Source organism: Amia ocellicauda, chromosome 7 (assembly GCF_036373705.1).
Source record: "Amia ocellicauda isolate fAmiCal2 chromosome 7, fAmiCal2.hap1, whole genome shotgun sequence".
NCBI classification, from domain to species: Eukaryota; Metazoa; Chordata; class Actinopteri; order Amiiformes; family Amiidae; genus Amia; species Amia ocellicauda.
In genome coordinates, this window is record NC_089856.1 from 36,359,248 (window position 1) to 36,380,791 (window position 21,544).

The 21,544-nt window shown below is 37.4% G+C and overlaps 1 protein-coding gene across 4 annotated transcripts in view; it reads right to left on the reverse strand.

Annotated features, from left to right (window-relative positions):
* Positions 1–21,036, reverse strand: part of lekr1 (Leucine-, glutamate- and lysine-rich protein 1) — a 45,260-nt gene extending 24,224 nt beyond the window's left edge. Inside the window, exons 1-5 of one of the 4 annotated variants that reach the window (XM_066709427.1) lie at positions 20,819–21,036; positions 20,665–20,719; positions 19,636–19,704; positions 5,992–6,111; positions 2,686–2,849 (exon numbers count right to left, since the gene is read on the reverse strand). In XM_066709427.1, the coding sequence (XP_066565524.1) occupies positions 2,686–2,849; positions 5,992–6,111; positions 19,636–19,704; positions 20,665–20,719; positions 20,819–20,888 (478 nt within the window). In that variant the 5' untranslated portion in view covers positions 20,889–21,036. Of the gene's footprint in view, positions 1–2,685; positions 2,850–5,991; positions 6,112–15,628; positions 15,844–19,635; positions 19,705–20,140; positions 20,310–20,664; positions 20,722–20,818 lie in introns of those variants that run through there. The other 3 variants (XM_066709426.1, XM_066709425.1, XM_066709428.1) reach the window with 3 other exon arrangements.
* Between the last annotated feature and the right edge of the window lie 508 nt (positions 21,037–21,544).

A 21,544-nucleotide genomic window follows, 5' to 3' on the forward strand; every position in this document is an offset into this window, starting at 1 on the left:
CCTTGTCATTAAGAACACATAAAAAATAAAAAATTGCACAAGGTTCAAGACACGGTCACCACACGTTTCTAATACCGTGGCTACCGCACTATGCCTGTAAAGCACACACCTTAAAGCAACTGCCAAACACAAATACGCCTTATCTTCATATTTTAACACTTCAAGGAAAGGCAATGTTCTCCCAAGATAAGCGTTTAGTGCGAACAACACTGTCTATAAAATAATAAAAATGCAGCACAGAAGCGGACAATGAATTTGTGTGTTTTTATAAAAAAAAATTAAATACTTATTCCAATTTTAGCCTTTGCGTGCCGTTGACAGGGAAAACCTGCGATTCTAATTATAAACCGGTGCGACTGTTCACCCCCCACCTGAGATGGAATGTTCCTTTGTCTGGAGGATGTCACCGACTTTTTGCGCAGGTCACTGCCAACCAATCCTGGGAGGGTACAACACTAGACATCCCCCAGTACGTTCAATAAGCTCCCTGATTTATCCCACATATCTCTGAACCTATTGGAAATAACCCTTCCCCAGGTTTACTCTTTAGTTTACTCTGCACATCTCTTGGTTTTAATAACATATTAAAAGATGTATCCAGTTTCACATTATCCTGGCTTGCTTGACAGAGTGTCAGATCCCTCCTGTTGGTGAGGTCTCAACATGTCTGTCAGCATATTTGATAATTGGTGTGCATAATTAATGTAAAGAAACCAGCTGTTGCTGTTCCATAACCAGCCTGCAAGTGTGATTCACTGCATTTCATTTTTTTTTTTTTTTACTGAAACCACAAAAGCTGAAAGACAGGTAGCTCATAATTGCTAATCTAAAGGTTGGCATAAACTACTGACATAGCCTTTAAGCGTAACGTGTCATGTTGTTCTCAGTTGTTGACACCGTTGGAGTTTTATGACATTAACACACAAGTAGCAGCGTCAGATTTGGGTGGTTTTTGTTTGTTTCATTTTATTTTTGTTTTGTTTTTTCAAAAATGAAACACTGGTGGTGTTCGCCATAGTTTTTGTGAAAGTAGTGAATATTACACAATTTAAATGGAATTCTCTTCTGTGTCCTCCTTCACCTTGCAGGTGACACATACCGAAATACCACAATCCAGCACACAGAGACAAGCAGACGAAAGGAAAAACACTGCAGTGTTAAGTTCACAGACTTTCCTTTGCCATGTACAGCCACACCCTACCAGGTGAGCCTGGGGTTAATAAGGACACCCCTGAGGCTGGCTGGCTGTTTTTGTTTTTGTTTGATTTTCTAGCAGAAAACACATAATTAAACCATATATGGATTAATGGTATTTTTGTTTATTTTTTTAACAGGCAATATTTTTTACAGCCAAATTAAGAATAATCCCCTGGTTATGACAACTTATTTATGTAGTCTACAATGCCTATAAGTTTAAACAGTCAGTTTATAAGATGACTGTCATTTTACTGATGAATAGGAGTAAATCTGGATAAAGGTAACAGACAAATACATAAATAAATAAGTAAATTAATAAATAAACCACCACCAATTTAAGGTACAGTGATTTTGTTTCTCAGCAGAGCATTGAGGATAACATTATGCACATAAAAAACAACATCTAAAGAGAGCTCTCTCAGGTATGAGCCGTGTGAAGGAGCACAATGCCCAATTCCCTGTCTCTGATCACTGGGGAATCGCTTTTGCCTTGAGGGGCTTGGCTCACGACAGGGGTCCATGTGGGCTCATTAATATCCACATCCCCTTCGTACAACCTCAGGGCTTGACAAACCTGATGGATTTTTATATATAACATTGATTTCCCTGTAGTAGAAGTATTCAGTTCGATTAAAAAAATATATATATATATAAAAAAATAGTATTATTATTACTATTATTAATCGGTAGGAATAATTAAAAAAATATGTATACAAATTATAATCTGGATAGTGGTCTGGACCTTAGATTTTTGTATTTTGTTTTATTTACCTTTGATTTGAGGAATTAGGTATACACATATAACATTAATGAAAAACATAATTAAAATATACAGGTAACCATTATTATTATTATTTAAGTATTGTATACACACTACACTATTTTAAGGTTCTGTGCCTAAGGATAGGGAATAGGTTTAGGAAACATTGTGAAACAGTATTTCAACACAATTTAAAATGTATCTTGATATTTGTTTGATATGCACCTTGTTTATATTTGTATATGGCATTTTGTGATATATATACAGCCACACTGAAAATGTTGACAAAAATGTGCTCAGTAAAATAATTTAAAATGTTACGAGATTTGTAAATTCACAAAATTTCCCGTTTTAATTCCTCCAATATCAGTTCAGCTCATGCAACATATACTGAACAATGGTAAGTGAAAAATATACTGCAGCAATGGAGGGCAGCTGGTGCTGGAGAGGAAAGTACAGTAAATCACCAAAGAAAACAAAACACGGCAAACACAAACTGTGCATTTTCCAGGATACTGTGAAAGGAAACTTAGATAAATATAAATTGAAACAAGTAAGGACCAGATGATCACAGACTATTTTGTGAAAATGTACCATGTTTTCCACAAAGCCTGTAACAACATTTAATCAGTGATGAAGCATAGGTCTAATACAATAGGGAGAGTAAACACACAGACACACACACACGCACACACACACACACGCACAATACAAATACTACTACCAACCTGTGTCCGTTTCTTTGCTTCTCTTCAACAGCTGTATGCTAAGTCCTCCCCAGACACCAGAGAAATCAGAAACCACCTGTCTCAATGTCATTAAATCTTTTTTAGATGACTGAAGTAAACACAAAGTCTTCTTCAGGACAGAAGACTGCTGTTGATATTTCAACCTGTAAAACACATGGCCCACCCATTAACAGTAACATACAATAAGCACAAAACCCTTGTTAAATGCAGTAGGATTCCATTTAAAACAATATCAGATGTCAGATTATTTAGCGGATTTCTGATTATCCTACACAGAAGTGTTACACTTCATACATTAAAAGAGATTTCTGTGGCTTCTTTGTGAAGGATGGCTTCAAACCGTGACTTGCTTACCTGTCTTTCCGATAAAATCAGCAACACAAAACCAGAGAAGCTTATCTCACTGAAAATAAACTTAGCATAAATACATGAAAAAATGCTGAAAAAAATGTTAATTGTCCCCCAGAAAAAAAAAAAAAAAAAAAGCTTAGGCTGAAAAAGATAGTCTAGTCAACAAACATTTTCAGTGTTTTCACTATAAATAAGGGAGAAACTATGGTAACCAGAAATATAATGTAAAATACAATCTGCCTTAGAGCATTATGGTAAAAAACAATAACAGTGTGCAGATGAATGTAAGCAGTAAACTGCACAAAATACATTTTCATCTCATTAGGAATGTGCAATGAAAATAAAACCAGACGTACCAATGCACTGAGCATGATACCAATTACTGTTCCCATCACAGCTAATCCATTTTTCGGTTGATTCTAGCACATTTCTCATAGATCGCTCCAGGGTAAACAACCATACAGAGTTAAGCCAAATAAGATGAAAATGTCTGCTGAATAACAGACGGCATTTTCATCTCTACCTCAACATTCATGTGGGACATACAAGGAAAAATAATTTCTAACAAGAAGAAACAAATAAAAACATTTTGCATTTCTTCTCGTCTTAGCCTGTAATCAAGCCTTTAAACAAACATCAAAAAGCATGTGCACGCAGGAAAAGGGAAAACGACAAATACTAGCACAAAGAGAATGCTCGATATTAAATTTACTGAGAGACTAAATGATTGCATTTTTCATTTATACCTTGACTGTCATATATTCAATGATAAAAGCACACAAGCATTCTTAACTGAGTAAACGTGGTCAATTTTACCACTTGATTGCAATCATTGCAACCATTATAATAATAATAATTACCATTATAAAAAAGGTTCCTTGTCAATAAGAATAACAGTTTCTTATTTATGTATATACATAGTAATGTATATACCTAATTCCTCAAATTGAATTTTCTATTTTTACCACATAAACTTTGAAAAAGAATGTAGCCCCTTGATTAACGCAAAACCCAATAAACCAGGTTATAATTTATATACAAATTACTTTCGTTCATATTGTTTTCAAGAATGCCCAGCAAATACTGAGCATACCGGCCACATTCAATGTTGTTGATCCCTCCACATAAACTAATAAACATACAATATAATACACTTCAAGCATTGCTTAAATGATTATTTTTCAAAAGCTGAGGAAATTTATGCAAGCAAAGTAGTATCATAGAAGTGCTCGGAGGTAGATTTTACAGAGCTTTAAACAGTCAAGTGATTTAAGTATAACCCACAAGGCAAGGATGTAAATAAGATGGTATATTTACGAAAGCCTGTTTTTAATGTCAGGCTACATAAATCACCAATCTGACACAGAAACTGGGACTAAAAATCAAGCGCATCTGTCAACAGGATTCTGAACCAAGAAAAGAATTCGGTAATAACAATACTGGGTGATCCTGGAGGCGATAAGGTACACTGCAATACATTTATTGCGAATAGTTTTGACATAATCAATCATATTAATCTACAGCAACAGAAATGTATTTGGGGACAAGGTAACCCTGTCTCTTAGCACAAATGGAGTTGTGTGCCAAGATGAAATCTCACAGCAGATTTTAACCCAAGGGGTACTACACTGTCTAGATAGACATTCCATGAGTCAGAAGATATAATTGAACAATTCAGTCTCCGAACTCACTGTCCAGTGTGCCCTGCGTGCCTGCCAAGGCATAGTTAATCCCTCAGAACAGCAGTCTCCGATACAAGGCACCTCAATGTTCACGAAGCCCAGTTCTTTCATCCATCGCCATCTCCTAACTCCCTTGCCACCAGGAATAAGGTACTGTATTGCATCGCATTACTTCACGTGTTTAATCACAAAATCCGCAAACCACTGTGTTTGTGCCATTTTCTGACACTGTTGTTTTAGTTTAACCCTTCCTGATGTTCATGAGTGAAACATAGGGAGACAAATGTTTTTTTTTTTTTTGGAGTGCCCAACCTAATGTGAAAATAAATGTTTTGTGAAAACAGCCTGCAGACTACAGTATTTGACATTATTAAATAGATTTCAGGAAAATTTCAAATGGCTATGCTTATACAGAATTGTACGTCACCACATGTTATTCAGCTGTTGAACTAACTAGTTCTTCTATTCATTGTTCTCCCCCATTTTTTTTTTTTTTTTTTTATACATATAAAGTTACAAGTCGAATGCAATCCCTTTCAAGTTTTATCTTCCGGGGGCTGTCTGTCTGATGGGACTCGGAGCTGTCCTGCGCTCCACAACCCAAAGGCAGGCTGACAGATTGGACATGAACACATTAGACTTACAATTTGCTAGTTTATATTAAAAGCATGTTTTAATGTATAACCTATTCATTTCTACCCCGGCTATTTGTTCTTGAAATTTGAAAATAGCATATGAACAATCATATTAAACAGAACTTTGCCCCACGTAAACTGAAAGAGTTGCAGTTTCAATCAGAGACTGAGGCGAGGCCGAGGCTTTTTAGAAAGCATCTAGCCAAACTGTGAAGCCTGTTAAAAGACAGACAAAGCTGAAAACATTAAGAATATGAAAGTCATTTCTCATTTCATTTCACCTCTTTGCAACTAACTTTCAGCAAATTATCACACATTCTTGAGCTTCCTTTTTCCTAGACATACAGTAACCTCTACAGGCATACTGGATCTGCCGTCAGTAAGTCTTTTCCGCTTTCTTTTCTTTTTTCATCTCCCTTCTTTTTTCCAAGGACTCCAAACAGTTGTTTCACATCTGCGGCCTCTTTCCTGTCGTGCCGTCTTTTAATTTTTATTGTGAGCACCGAATGCTGTTAATACATCACGCCATCCAGCCTCACAGGATCAAATCACAGCGCTGCTTTTTTCATTTGGCTCTCGCTCGATGCTGTCAGTGTATTGTTTTCTCATTTCCTTACCTGAATGTTTGGCATCGGATCACTGCTTCTCCCAGCTCTCTCTCAGTGATGCTCATATCAGTGGTCAGAGTCTCCAGTTGCGTTTGTTTCTCTGCCAATTTCAGGCCAAGGACTTTCAGACTGTAAAAAAAAAAGTGAGCGACAATGAGAGGAAGAGAATAGGAATCTCAGAAGCAATAAATACTTAATGTATCATGATTTAACAGCAACTTGTGTCATTTTAAAATAGGCAGACAATACGTTTTGGGGTCTCTGAAGTTTCATAAAGAAAGAAAGGAATGTCTTGCTAGTAAAAATGAAAATTAACTTGGCAATAATGATATAAGCTTCTTCCGAGTGATTCAAGATGTATATTTATAGAGAAATAGGACAGTTAAAAGAACATAACACCCTGGAACATAAAGACCATTATACACAGGCTGTGCACTAATGGGATCTTGAGGCCGAATTACACTTCTCTGATGGATATTATATTGCTTTCTGACACTGTGTAAAATACTTTAGCACTGCTTTCTGACCAGGGGAAATTAATGTTTTACTGAACACAGATAAACACATTTTGCTGAAAGGTAATATAGGATATTAGGATTTATGCTTAGGGTGAAACCTGAAATGAGAAAATGAGCACTGCAACTAATCCAAGAAACAAAATCTCCTATTTTGCCATAGTGTGAGGCCATAAATGATCAGGCAATTGAAAACAGTGATAGGATGGCATTAATGCTTTTTTATTTTACCCATTTTATTTTTTCTTTCTCCAGAGCTAGCAGAAGCCAAAACAGGATGTTGGAAACCCTGACACTTATTCCGTGTGGTAAAATCAAACATTTGAATCACAGAACTGCAGTCTTATTTTCACATGCTGAATCAGAGTGCATGTGAAAGGAATATATTCAGCACTGTCTGGAAAAGGCCCTTAAAAATAATTTTAAAAATTATTTATAGGATTGAACTATACAGTGACAATTTAGACTATGGTAATTTGGGGGATCTGTTGTTTTATTTCATGTCTACTTCTACTCTTATTATCATATTAAGAAATAAGATGGTTATAACTCTACACTCTTAACACATTAGTCTATAAAACATTATTATTTTAACTGGTGACCAACATTCAACAACATAAATGCATTATAATAATAAAGGAAACTGTATAAATCACATACCGCAAAAGCCAAATTAACAAAAAAGATACTACTGATAACACACATGTTCAGTGCTTGGGAATGGAGGAGGAATGATCTGTAATAGGTATTTTATCATGAAATTGCAATGCAGTAATAAGGTTTTATTCCCAGGTTTGTGTTCAAAGGCACTTTATAAATTCAATAATAATTATAATAAATATTATGATTATTATTAGTACTACTTTGCCTTGACACAGAATTGCATAAAAACGATCCCAACAATACAAGGCAGTTTTGCATGAATTACGACTGCGGTATTTATCGTACTGTATTACACCAAACAGCTTGTGACCTACTAAACTGATTGCGGGCAGCTAGAACGTTTTGTCACAGCAACAGCATTATACCAAATCAAACAGTACAGAACCACTGGATTAAAACTCAATATATGCTGCTTTGTAGTGCAAAACTAATTGTAATTAACTGGCACGTGTCCACAACCAACATCTAGAGACTTATCTGGAAATTAAATTCGATATCCTGTTTTATTCAAATGCATTGCCAATGTCCACTTCACTTGAAACACACTGCACAAATATTAAACTATTGTAATTGTGTAGCATGTATATTACATATTTTCTTCTAAATTAATTATGTAGATTAGTGCGTCTTATTGGGTGTTTAGCCTTACTGATGATTAATGGGTACACAATAAACACACTCGACAGGACAAGATCATATAAAGTTTTGAACACTTTTATAGTTAGGGTTTGTTAGTGCCAAAAAAAAAAAAAAAAAAAATCTGTACTATAAAGTAAAATAAAAAAAAAAGGATAATTTCCTTAACATTATACATTGACCATAATTACATAATCACATAGCATTTACTGTTCAAAGGACTACATTATTATGATGACCCTTCAAGAATCCTAGAAAACAGTTTAGCGTTTCTCAATGAATGTGAATGTGCAATCATCCTGGATGTGCTGGATTATCAAAACACAAAATCAATTACATAAATGCAATCTTCAGAAACAGTTTCCGTTGCTGAAAAAATAAAAACAAGTTCAGAACTTGTAGAAAAGTCACAATCTCTACCCATGGAAAATAGCAAAGAGCTCTCCTGAGATAAAGAAACAATAAAAACACCACTAGCAACAAAACAGTAAAAGAAAAAAATATATATATATTTACAAAACAATTATAATATTATTAATAATACAATGAGCAATATCTAAACATGGTAAATACCAACAGCCTGATGTACATCATTGAACATTTCAGAAATTAACAATCTGATCACAGTCTGACCACCCACTGATTTGCCATCTGCCCCCAAAGGACTGCAAATCCAGATAAGATGAGGTGCAGAGCGGGGTGCAAAAAGGATGTCTGGGGGATGTTAATACTACTAGCTCATCCTTCAGTGAAGGACAAGGTAATTTTAATTTATTGCGAATCACAATTACTGCGTTACATTACATTAGCTAAGGCATCTAAAAGTACAGTTGTTTTTAGAAGCTATATTTAAGTCTGACAGACATAATACATTGGAGTCTCCCCAGACATGCAAGCTATCCACTAGACTTAAATATCATTACATTGAGCTATATCTATGGTGGATCATTGTTTTGTTTAGTCTGTCATTTGTGTTCATGTTCAGCATGAAGCAAAACATTTCATCAGCAGCCTGTGACTAAGAATTCCCATATTATACATTATTATGGGGGGTTTAGTTTCCAAAGTCTATATTAATGAAAGTTTGTTTGTTTACAGCGCCACAGAAAAATTAATTAAAGGACCTAAATTGGCTTTTGATCTTCGATATTCCTTGTATGTTTATACCAGCACATAAAATGCATAGTAGCAATTTGTAACCTCTTGAGAAAATGGTATGAAGATTGTTCTTTTTCACACACAGCAGAACAAAACAATCTGTAGCCCTGTGGTGTTTCTTTTAAGTTTTACTACTGTGCTTTTCCAATCTACTTTTATTTAAAATGGCTTTTCTGGAAAGGCAAACTTCTCCAACTATTTTTCTTCACTGCTAATTCTACTAAACTAAACACATGACCAAAAACAGACATTTTGTGTGAACAGAAGCAGATTTCCAAATGAGAAACTGCTGAATCTGGTTTGTTCTTGAACACAGCTTTGTGTATTACATGAATACATCATCACTATGGCATCCCTCTTGGTAACCAAACAAATAAACTAAATACAATACAAACTAAATATATGTATTCCAGTGATACTGCCATTTGAATTCAAATTGATGCAAACTTCATTGTTTGCCCAAAGCATGTAGTGTGAAAAATTGTATTTATAGCATCGTATATCCTTTACAAATGAGTATCCTTTGCATATGTAGTATCACTAAAATGCAGTGTAATTGGGTCTGGAATTTTGAAAATCTTGTTGGTAATTTTCATTTCTGCTATAAATAAATATTGTATTGACAGCTGGACATTGTTGTTTTCTTAATGGAAAGTTGTGAACTTGTCACAAATGATAGTCAGTTTGGAAAAATAATTATCTTGAAAGTCAAGGGAATTCTAGCCAGTAAGCCTTTCTCTAATACCACAGAATCACAAAGTCTTCTGGCCCTGCCTAGGAGATTTGCAGTATGTTTAATGAAAACTCATAATGATTTACAAATCAGGATGTTTACAATTTTAACAGTAAAATGTTCCAAGACCTTAACCTTAACTTATTCCTAGTTTAGTAGGCTTTACTATTACTACTTTAATGTGTAAGCTAATTCCTTTCAAACAGTAATGCCCAGTTCAATCAAAAGGATTGGAGTGAGTTTCAGGTCAACGATAGGCAAAGCTCAGTTTCCAACTTCTTCTCAGTTTATAGAGCAGAGGATGACTTAAAATGCAAACAATAAAATGCCAGCTGCTGTTTAGATTTTGAAAAGATTGTGGATTAACAGGAAGATTAACTTTCCGGAAAGTGCAGGTGCACTAAAAAATCCTCAGAGATAAAATGTTTTGTGTCCATCTTTAGCTAGGCTGATATGATGGAGCATGTGCTATATTCATTATAGCTATTATTTCCTCTGAAGGCACAGTGTGTGCTATTGAATGCCATCTATATGAAATAACATGCTGTACAGCATTATTATAAAAGCTGGCCTCTTTATTTAATAAAATATGAACACATGATTGCCAAGTCAGCGTGGGTTGTTAAAGCACGAATATTTCTATGAACTATTGTTTGTGTGGTTGCTAGAGGTAACAAAAGGAGACCAAAATAATCACCAAAAATATGACTTCCTTTTCAAAAGTGTTGCTTAATGATTTTCAAATGTTTTGTATGGAACTGTGTTTGTGTGTGTGTGTGATGTGTGAGTTGTAGAGTTATACAAAACAGTAACTACACACATTTTGTTTAAAAAATACATTTTTCAGTTACTCTTTTTCAAAATAATTATTGTTGTACACAGCAACTAACATGCGTGTGTGGATAATAATCGTAAGTTTGATAATGACTATTCTTCAATGTAAAAAGAGCAGGAAATGAGGCCTACACCAGTATTGTTATGACAGATACTGGGAAGACTGCTCAGCTGTGACACATCTGACTGGCACATATTAGGCAACCATGTCTCCATTTCTGACTTGGGTCACTCAAGTTCCTTTCCACTCCAACAACTCTCCTTTCAAAACAACAATCAACACACATCAATTCAGTTACCTCCTTCACCCACTTCTATAACAAAATTAAGTTACACTAAAAACATCATTTTGAGCCTGCCTCCCCCACATATATATTTAGATGAGTGCCATGTTCATGGACATGGACATTTCCTAGTACAATTAAGTTCAACATTGCTGCGTTTGCACAAGAACCCGACTCGTTGTAGCATAATGAGTGACCTTGAATTCCTCCAGATTGTATTATTTTGAGCAGAAGAAAGCATTAATCATTGTATGCTTTTAAATTTGTCTTGTATAAAGAAAACAAATTCAAGCATTTAAAAATCCTACATAAAAACGTGTCTACAATTAAATTATATAGTCTCTGGAAACAAATGTCGAAGGTGCAAATTAGAGCATACCTAGCCTACATTCTTATGGTCTGCCTCACCTCCACAACAGCTACACTACAGACTAGTAAAAGACGTCATGTTGACATTTATTTTAGTTTTAAATGCTCCCTTTTGAAATGAAACTCCAAAAAGTGCTTCTCAGGTATTTATCAAAGTGGTACTTTAATAAGTTAAGTGTACAACCTAAAAAAGGGAACCGGGTTTGCTCACCTTTTTTTTTTTTTTTTTTTTTTTTCTTAACTAGATGTCTATGAGATGATAAATGTGATGTCATAGTCTGAGGAACTAATTAATTCTGCTTCTTGAGTCATATCCAAGAGAACCATTTAGAAACTGTGCTATAACAAAAGTAAGGAAGTAAAAACTTACTACAAGGAACTGAATTGAACTGAACAGTCAGTTTTGTTTCTCTGTATTTTTAATCAAAGTCAGCATGCTTAGTACATGTCTGTCTTTAGAGTATGCAGCTGGTAAACAGGAAGCAGGTCAATGCCCCCTTCACAGGGAGTATTACAGAGAAGAATGGCAGGTTTGCAATGGACTTGCAACACTACATAAGAAGTGAAACTTGAAACTGGAAAAGTCACAAACCAGTCAGTACAGAGATACCACAAGAGACTTTGGGGAGATGGATTTATAGAGCCTACTTGATGTCATGGATGTTTTACTTGGTGGTAAAAAAATAACGAATTCCCAATACTGTTTATTCTCCAGGCAAGCATCATTCTTTGTACAAATCTGACATGTGTTTATATGTATGTTGTTAATTACAGTTTTGAATGCTGTATGCAAATATCATGTGAAGCGACACTTCCTGGAAACACCCTCCTGGGAATCTCTCTGCTTTTATAGAAATTACAAGGTTTCTACTTTTTATTGTATTACAATTGTGGAGTTTAAAAGAAACTGGAAAATAAAACTATAATAAACTAATCTCCTGTGATTACGCTACTAAAAACTTCAGCTGAAATAAACTTGCACAGAGCATCTCCTATTAACGATGGTTGGTGTTGTTACATGGAGTGATTGCCCTGCAATGTGACAGCCTTCTTCAAAGCACTTTTTATTTTTCATCTGCACTGGTTTTACTATTTTGGTTGGCAGCTACAGCAGAGGCAGCAGTTGAGAAGTTTCCCACCCATTTGTACAAAGAGATACGGGATATGAAAACCACCACAGAACCTTCTTATCAACTTCCTGTTCCTCCGAGTCTCTTCTGACTCTCATGATTCACAGAACAGGACCGAAAGCTGAAACCTACAGATGAGAAGTTTAGACACCTTATCTGAAGATGCCACCACCACCACCAATGACCTCATTTGGTTCCGTTTTTCTTTTTTTCCTCAGACATAGCTCATTTGAAATGTTCAGTGTGAGACCAAAGCTGCTGTAGGCAAATCTTCTAGCCATACTGGTTTGCAACTGTAAAATCTGCGCCTTTTTTTTTTTTTTTTTTTTTAAGCTGTCCCACCCTTCCAGTGACAGCAGGACTGGAGTACTGTATCCTGGGCAAGGATTGATTATCTGCAGTGAGAATGCTGTGGGGTTGCTGTCTGTGTTCCCAGCCGGTCAGACACTTGGGAAACATCTCCAGACTAATTAAAGGCCAGGCCGAGGCATGCTATTTGCCATTTAATTGCATATAATACTAAAATACACAAATTAATTTAGTGTCCTATTGTGTGAATTATAACACAAAATATGGACAGGCTACAGAGAATTAAAAAGCATTTTAAATCAGTCCAATGCAGTGAGAGAAAGACAGTTCGGAAAAATGCAACTGATCTTAATTGTTAGGATTAATCCAATAGTTGTTTAATTGTTATTAGTAGCAAGCAAGCAAGTCCACAGTGCTAGTAATTAACATTTTTGCAAATGTTAAACATGTTTGGAGAGATATACACTCACCTAAAGGATTATTAGGAACACCTGTTCAATTTCTCATTAATGCAATTATCTAACCAACCAATCACATGGCAGTTGCTTCAATGCATTTAGGGGTGTGGTCCTGGTCAAGACAATCTCCTGAACTCCAAACTGAATGGGAAAGAAAGGTGATTTAAGCAATTGAGCGTGGCATGGTTGTTGGTGCCAGACGGGCCGGTCTGAGTATTTCACAATCTGCTCAGTTACTGGGATTTTCACGCACAACCATTTCTAGGGTTTACAAAGAATGGTGTGAAAAGGGAAAAACATCCAGTATGCGGCAGTCCTGTGGGCGAAAATGCCTTGTTGATGCTAGAGGTCAGAGGAGAATGGGCCGACTGATTCAAGCTGATAGAAGAGCAACTTTGACTGAAATAACCACTCGTTACAACCGAGGTATGCAGCAAAGCATTTGTGAAGCCACAACACGTACAACCTTGAGGCGGATGGGCTACAACAGCAGAAGACCCCACCGGGTACCACTCATCTCCACTACAAATAGGAAAAAGAGGCTACAATTTGCACAAGCTCACCAAAATTGGACAGTTGAAGACTGGAAAAATGTTGCCTGGTCTGATGAGTCTCGATTTCTGTTGAGACATTCAGATGGTAGAGTCAGAATTTGGCGTAAACAGAATGAGAACATGGATCCATCATGCCTTGTTACCACTGTGCAGGCTGGTGGTGGTGGTGTAATGGTGTGGGGGATGTTTTCTTGGCACACTTTAGGCCCCTTAGTGCCAATTGGGCATCGTTTAAATGCCACGGCCTACCTGAGCATTGTTTCTGACCATGTCCATCCCTTTATGACCACCATGTACCCATCCTCTGATGGCTACTTCCAGCAGGATAATGCACCATGTCACAAAGGTCGAATCATTTCAAATTGGTTTCTTGAACATGACAATGAGTTCACTGTACTAAACTGGCCCCCACAGTCACCAGATCTCAACCCAATAGAGAATCTTTGGGATGTGGTGGAACGGGAGCTTCGTGCCCTGGATGTGCATCCCACAAATCTCCATCAACTGCAAGATGCTATCCTATCAATATGGGCCAACATTTCTAAAGAATGCTTTCAGCAACTTGTTGAATCAATGCCACGTAGAATTAAGGCAGTTCTGAAGGCGAAAGGGGGACAAACACAGTATCAGTATGGTGTTCCTAATAATCCTTTAGGTGAGTGTATTTGACACCATTAAAAAGCTATAATTTTGAACAACATTTGTCGTAACTTATCCAATATATTTTGAGGCGAGTCACAATTTAATTGTAGGCCCTAACCCCAGGGTTGGAAAATCTTCCCAGTTCACTCATTAGCAACAACAGTCTGAGGACTGCTCATCTAACAAACACCCTTACATAGACTGGGTCTTGGTCAGTACCAGCAGCCTCATCAGAGACTGTCTTACATAAGATTAGGGACGTAATTACACCGTTATTAACCTCCAAACAACGGTATTGCATTGCTTTTTGGCATGTTGTATGGCATGACTTATTTTACTGAAAACAAGTAACTTGGAAACATAATGCATTCATTCTGCACAATCTGCGGAAGTAACCCATTTGAATGAACTCATCTGCTTTTAAGAGTAATCATTTCGGTCACGGTATGTGTCATTTTCCAGAATCCCCATCTACAGCTGAGGTGAGTGTGAAATAATGTGACCTTAGAATGCGTGTGGGTGAGGTGGGTTATTGGAAAAACATGCATTCAGAAATGCCTGCCTGCCAATATAACAGGATACAGAACAACAGACACTAAAGAGCTTCCCACAATGGAAACGGAAGATAAGCTTTTTCTTTTCACGCCAGTCTTTGCGGAGCTGGTGTCCCTTGAGATACTCATATTCACGATAATGTTGTTTTTGCATGTAAGTGCCTGTTGGGTCTGTCAAATACATTTTGTTTCTGTTATTTTTGTTGATGTTATTGTCATGCAATGAGAGTTAGACTGCAGATTAATTCTTTGATATACAAACTACGTTTTATTTATTTATTTTTGATCACGTGATGTCCCTAAACTCTATTTAGAGCCGATACACTGCTCATGAGCCACATAAAGTTCACAATGTGAACCTTAAGGTAAATGTGATGTATACCTCAAATGCATTATTGCAATAATTGTATTGGTCATCATTTTTCCAGGGTCTCTAGGTCCTCTGGTTTCCTCCCACATCCCAAAAACATATTGCTTATATAGATTGTCTACTCTAAATTGTGTTGTATTTGTGTGCATGTGTGCATGTAGTACTTGGCAACCCATCTGGCCAGCGTGGCGAGTTCTGGCAATCCCCTATGGGTAGGCCTCATCCAGCAGTGGATTGATAAAGGCTGATGGATGGATATACTTATACCTGAACACACAATTATCTTTTAAATATAAACAGCATTAATTAAAGCATACACAATTTACCTCATGTAGTACAACTTAATTATGATGAATTGTTCTGGAAATGATCTTTTGTACACAAGAAGGGTATTGTAAATAAATAAATAAATAAATAATAAAGGAGCATGTTCTAACCTCTCAGACTGTTGCTCCCACACAGCCTTTAGCTGCTCTAGCTGAGTGCTCATCCCTTGTAAATCCTCCTGGAGTCGCTTTTCTCTCTCCACACTGCCCCGGTACAATGCCATCTCTGCCTCCATCGTTTTCACTTTCTCTTCCATCAGCTTGAATTCATGATGTATCAGGTAGCTGACTCCACAGTACTTACAAATGGTCTCATTACGATCCATCTAAAAATCAATACGTAAATCAGACGGGGAAAAAAAATGCTTTATGAGAACTGGAGGGATGCCCCCTATAAATTGATCAGAGCAAGCTTAAAATTAGATTAATGTGAAGCACAAATATGAATGTTACAGGTTTATACACCATGATTAATTAAGACAATTTTTGGATGATGGGAAGCACCCAGGTAAAGTCATTCTACTGAAATGATGAGCTAAAACAAATATAATTTAAAACATTTTATACACTGGTATTTATATATATTTGTTCAATTCTGTGCACTGATGAATAAATAAAAATTGTCACAAGGATCTTATTGGACATGGCATGGTGAAGGCAGTGCTTTTTCGGTTGGCCTACTACAATTTTAAACCTGTAGTGCAACATTCATAAACAGATCGGAGAGCTGCTCCTAACAAGTATCCTTTCAACAGTAATCTGACAGCCACTGCAATTTCCCTTTTCCGTTTCATGATTGGGGGTGTGTAATTTTTTTTTTAAATGTTGCCCAAAACATTATAGCCTCCCCCTGAGTTGAGACCACTGCAATACACAACCAAATGCAAAAGAAAAAAAAAAAATATATATATATATATATATATATGTAGTACTATATGTTTCAACAATGATTCCTGTATCTGAGCAGCTCCCCAATGTTCAAGATGCTTCTAAAATCATGAGGTAGTCAGATTCAATAATTGGAAACAGCTACAGTCACAATTACGACCAAGGTTGCAGTGTGACTAAAGTTATTTATTTGCAGAATTCAAAGCTGGGGGGTACAACTATGCCCACATGTAAACTTGGAGATGGAAATCTTTTGCCACCTTGCATTTTGTTTCCTGTGTTGTGGCAAGTGTAAAACACACGAATATATCTCCCCTGTATATATTATGTTGATATAGGAAATCACATGGCAGAATTTTTAGCAAACCAACAAGAAACAAAAGGTTGAGTACCATATTATCAAAGAAAGAATGTCTCTCATGTAGTTATACTGTCTTTGTTTCTGATTGCAAAAATAAAAAGTTGAGCCTGGGGTCACCCTAGCCCTTTCATAACCAAGTCTTACCAAGGACACAATCTGAAATAATTTTGATTTTTTCCCCTTCATGCTCCATCCCTTCAGGGAACGGCTAATCCTACCTCGGAGAACAGTGGCCCTCTGCCATGTCTCGCAGCACTAGCACACACACAACCAGGATCCCCACGAACTGACAGAAGCAGTTAAGATTCAAACTGAAAACTTCTAAAGGAAAAGTATAGGATTAAGAGGAAGGCATTATCCCCTTGAGGCACTGCGCTTTTCCTTGCATGATGTATAAAAGTTTGCTATTACTTCCTAGAGAGTCAGATGCATCTTTCTAGCCATGCTCTGAGATTGCTGCTGGATTATGATTAAGTGTACAAATCTGAAAATGTTGTAAACAATACCATCCTGAAGTCACATATCAACAAAGACATTGCTAAACGAATGTGGTGTAAACTCCACAGCTATAAAAAAAATGTACATGAATAATATGGATTACAAGACCTTTTGACCCCATTAACCTCTAATCGAAAAAGCTAATAGTGTTCCTGTCTCATTAAGTAACTGTGTTTCCTAACAAGGGGTAAGGGGTTTTATTTTGTAATAAAAACAAAATATTCTAGATATCAGTCTTTATGCTAAAATTTAAATTAAGATCAAATTCATCATGGAAATGTTTTTTTAATTGACTGCAGAATGTTTTTGCCAAGATACCACAAACCAGATGTGCCAGTGATTGTTTCAGCAGGGGCACTATCTACAGTCAAAGATGTTGCAGAGAAGGGTAAAAGATAACAAATACAGCAGATGGTAAATAAATTGTGTAAGATCGCATGTTTTCCCAAGTAAACATTGTGTAGTATCGATGCAGCAGCTACATTCCCAGCTTCCCTTATTAACATCTGGTTAAAGATTTCATAGTTGGCCTCTCTAAAACTGGTGGCTGTCAGAAGGATTGTTTTAACTGTTCTATGAAATGGTCTTAATGTTTTAATCATCTAAGAAATTAGGGCAACAAAGACATAAGCAAAAAACAAGAGTCCTCCCCAGTCACACTTGTTTTCTACCATCAAAGGCCACTTAAACATCTCTGCAGCCCAGCTCAGCACGCAAATGTTTAAGATGGGATTAAAACTGAAGAGATTTGAATATCCTCACTTTTATTTTTTTTTGTGCCATTCGTGACTGCGGCCTTCTAAATTTTTGCAGAGATAAGGACCCCCCGTTGTGCTCAGCAAACCATAAGCCAAATGCTGTGATTACGCTCATCTGCCCCTCTTGGCATGGCACATCACGTCACATGTTAGAAAACTTGCTACTGCTTCAGGGATTTAGTGGGGGGTGGGGTAAGGGGGTTTAATAAAACGGTTGGGTGCGTATTCATTTAAATTATTTTCCGTTTCACGCAGGGGAAGAGAACGCAGTCGGCTGGCCATTGTTCTGGTAGTGTAACAAGCTGTACTGCAGCTGTTTGCAAGTTGTATTTAGCACTACATGCCTGGTTATCGTGAAAACTCTGTAAAGGTAAACAAAGGCATCCAGACCAATGATTTGTGAGTGTGTACGTGAATTTACTCATCATTTCTGACTACAGCAGGCTGCCACCTTTATGTAAAACTGAATACCAAATCCAGTTTTGTAGCTCTTATTCTGCTGCCTGGTGTTGCTCTAGAAAATCAAGGGTCAGACTGCACATATGATGAAGGCATATTTTTTGATATAATTAAAGACTTGCATAATATCATCCTGACTCTATACAGTACATGGTGCTTTGCCATTATTTCAAAGGTCTTTCCAGGTGAATTGCATCACACATCGGTTCTCATACACCATTATTTATGTATGGAAAGGAAACAAAAGCTCTCCACCTGACAATCATGTCATGTCATGTCTGTTGTACATTGACAGATTTAATGTCACTGTTCATTCCTGGAAGAAATCAAGCAAAAGTTGCTCCCATTAGCAATAAATCTTAACAGGAAGCAATCACAGTCTTCCTTCATACACTTAGAAAAGGCATTAACGCTACAACATTAAACATAAACTAACATTGATTAGGAGGGGATGGTTTTTATTGTTTAATATGTAATGTTTTAGATCTGTAGTTTAGGAGGAATCAGTTGTTCTATTATTTTGCAGTGTTTAAATGGATTGTGTGATCAATCTAGGTGGATAACATGACTCAGAAGTGTTTGTGAACCAGGAGATAGGGTGGCATTAGACCAAGGGTGCTGTCCCCCCATTTAACCATTGCTGTGTGCATAAAACTCTTGTGTTCCCATCTCCATTTTATCCAAGTGCTCAGAGCTTGCCTCAGGGATCTCAGAGCATCATTTAACTCAAGAAGGTTGGTATTGAAGGCAATCCCAGTGCCATTTAAATAATGGATTGGGGAAATAAAAACAATTTAGCAAGGTCTCTCTCATGGCAGAAATGGCATGAACTATAAAGTACTGGTAACCGGCACAGAGCCGCTCCATTTTCAAATGTGCAGCCTTGTCATGACGGTGCCATACCTGTAACTCAATGACAAGCACCAAACAGAGCAGACTCAAACCCTGCACTAAAAGCCCATCATATTGGGTCTGCTGCAGGTGGTCATGTTATATATTTATACCACTGACGTAAATATATTGGAGGAAAACTGGGCATTTTCACCGTGTTCATTGGAAATTAATTCAATAAGAGAAGGCTCTGCAATCACCAGAGTATGTTATTTGGATGAAGGGCACAGGGGTATAAATGCCGTACGATTCATATGCAGTACCTGCTGGATTTCCACAGGTAATGGGTGAATTGGAGTGTGTCTCTCCATATCTCATTTGACATCAGGCACCTTAGAAAAGGACAAATTGAGAAAAGCATGAATCTAGAGTGATCTGGTGATGCAATGTTTTTATAATGCACAGTGAAATATAATCTTTAGCATTTCCAGTATAGAGTGTAGCTTTATAGCCTATCTAACTGAGATTTTGAGTATTTTACATTTCTGAAGCGCATTGGTTTTTACTGTATAATCTACAATGACCTGCTGCAGCGCGGTCTGTGCGTAAATGTAAACACGACCTTTAAATGTGCCAACTGTATCGGATTGATTACGTAACACTTCACTTCCTCCAGTTGGGCAGCTTTCATTAAAAAACGGCAGCCACGCTGTCATTGGCAATAGCAGACACTTATGGGACCAACTTCTGCTGCAGCATTAGTAATTCAGGGATGGAAGCGAGGGAGGCAGAGAGGAAAAAATAGCAACTCATTCATTCAATTCTCACCCCCGGTCGCTCTGTCATCCGCTGCTTCCACACTGCAGGTTGATGACTGACGTACTTTACAGCTACAACTAGAAGGAAAGTGTGTAATTCTATTTCTGAACACGGCGACCACCCTGCCTTCAGTGCCGCTTCCTGGCGTGTGTGGAGTCGTGCGGCCCTCTCTCCCGCTTTCTGCGTTGCCATGGGGACCACGTACGAGTGACGCAGACGCACGCAAGCGCAACTTGACGTCGCTGTCCGACCCGCCTCGCTTTCCAGACGCCTGACATACGGATGGCTGGAGCCTGTTTACTTTACTGCCCTATAGACGTGCGTTTAAATTAAGTCCAGACAGTCCCGAGGGGCTGGAGAAAGGTTACCTGTGCTGTGTGTTTAATTTGAGCCGAGACGGTCCGGAATAGTCTAATTTCCCCTGTCCGCCCAGGAGATTGTGTGAATGTGGGCGAATTGCGGTGCGCCGTGTGCGTGTCGTGCTCTGCCCCCGGCAATGGGAGAGGAGTCGTGCGGACCCGGCCCTTACTCACCCGGGCCCGATTTCAGCTCCCACACGCTGCCTTCGTGCCGATTTATCCGCCTTTCCTGCAGGAAAAAAAAGAAGGCAATGTAATGATAGAAGAAGAAGAAAAAAAAAAAGCATAAGGGTGCTACAGGCAGAATACACATCCTCAAACCACTGACCTTTGTCTCTCACGATTAACCGTGTTTGCACGCAAAGCAGGCCAGGTGTCCATCTCGCACAGCAACGCATTTAATGTAGTGAACTCACGCTACCCCAGCGCTGCACCCCCGTTAACAACCAGTACACAGGCTATGTGTTGGAGCAACTAGTTAGGTTACTTTTATTGCAAGTTACACAAAATAAGTGTGACTATAATAGGCTGTAGCGGCGGTTCTCAAACCTGTCCTAGGGTACCCCTACCCTGCTGTTGTTTTGTTCCAACCGAACTCTCAATTACTTAATTGAACGCTTAATTGGACTAATAATTTCCTACATGTGAGCCTTTTCATGTTTGTTTGTTTTTTGTTTGTTTTTGTTTTTTTAACAGTAGGGGTTTTAAGTATAACATTGTATAAGGAAATGATTAAGGAACCAACTTTTTATACACAATTTAAAGAGTGAAATGTAATCAAATCACTTCAATTAAGTGTTCAATTAAGTAATTATGAGCTCATTTGGAACAAAAACCAGCAGGGTAGGTGGTAATCCAGCACAGGTTTAACCAATGTATAATACACACATACACATACATTATTATTATTATTATTATTATTATTATTATTATTTCTTGGCAAACGCCCTTATCCAGGGCGACTTACAACATAAGTGCAAAGTGCAAAAATACAGAGAAGTATAAGGCATCAATCATTACAAATTCAATGTATACATACATACAAACATTTATA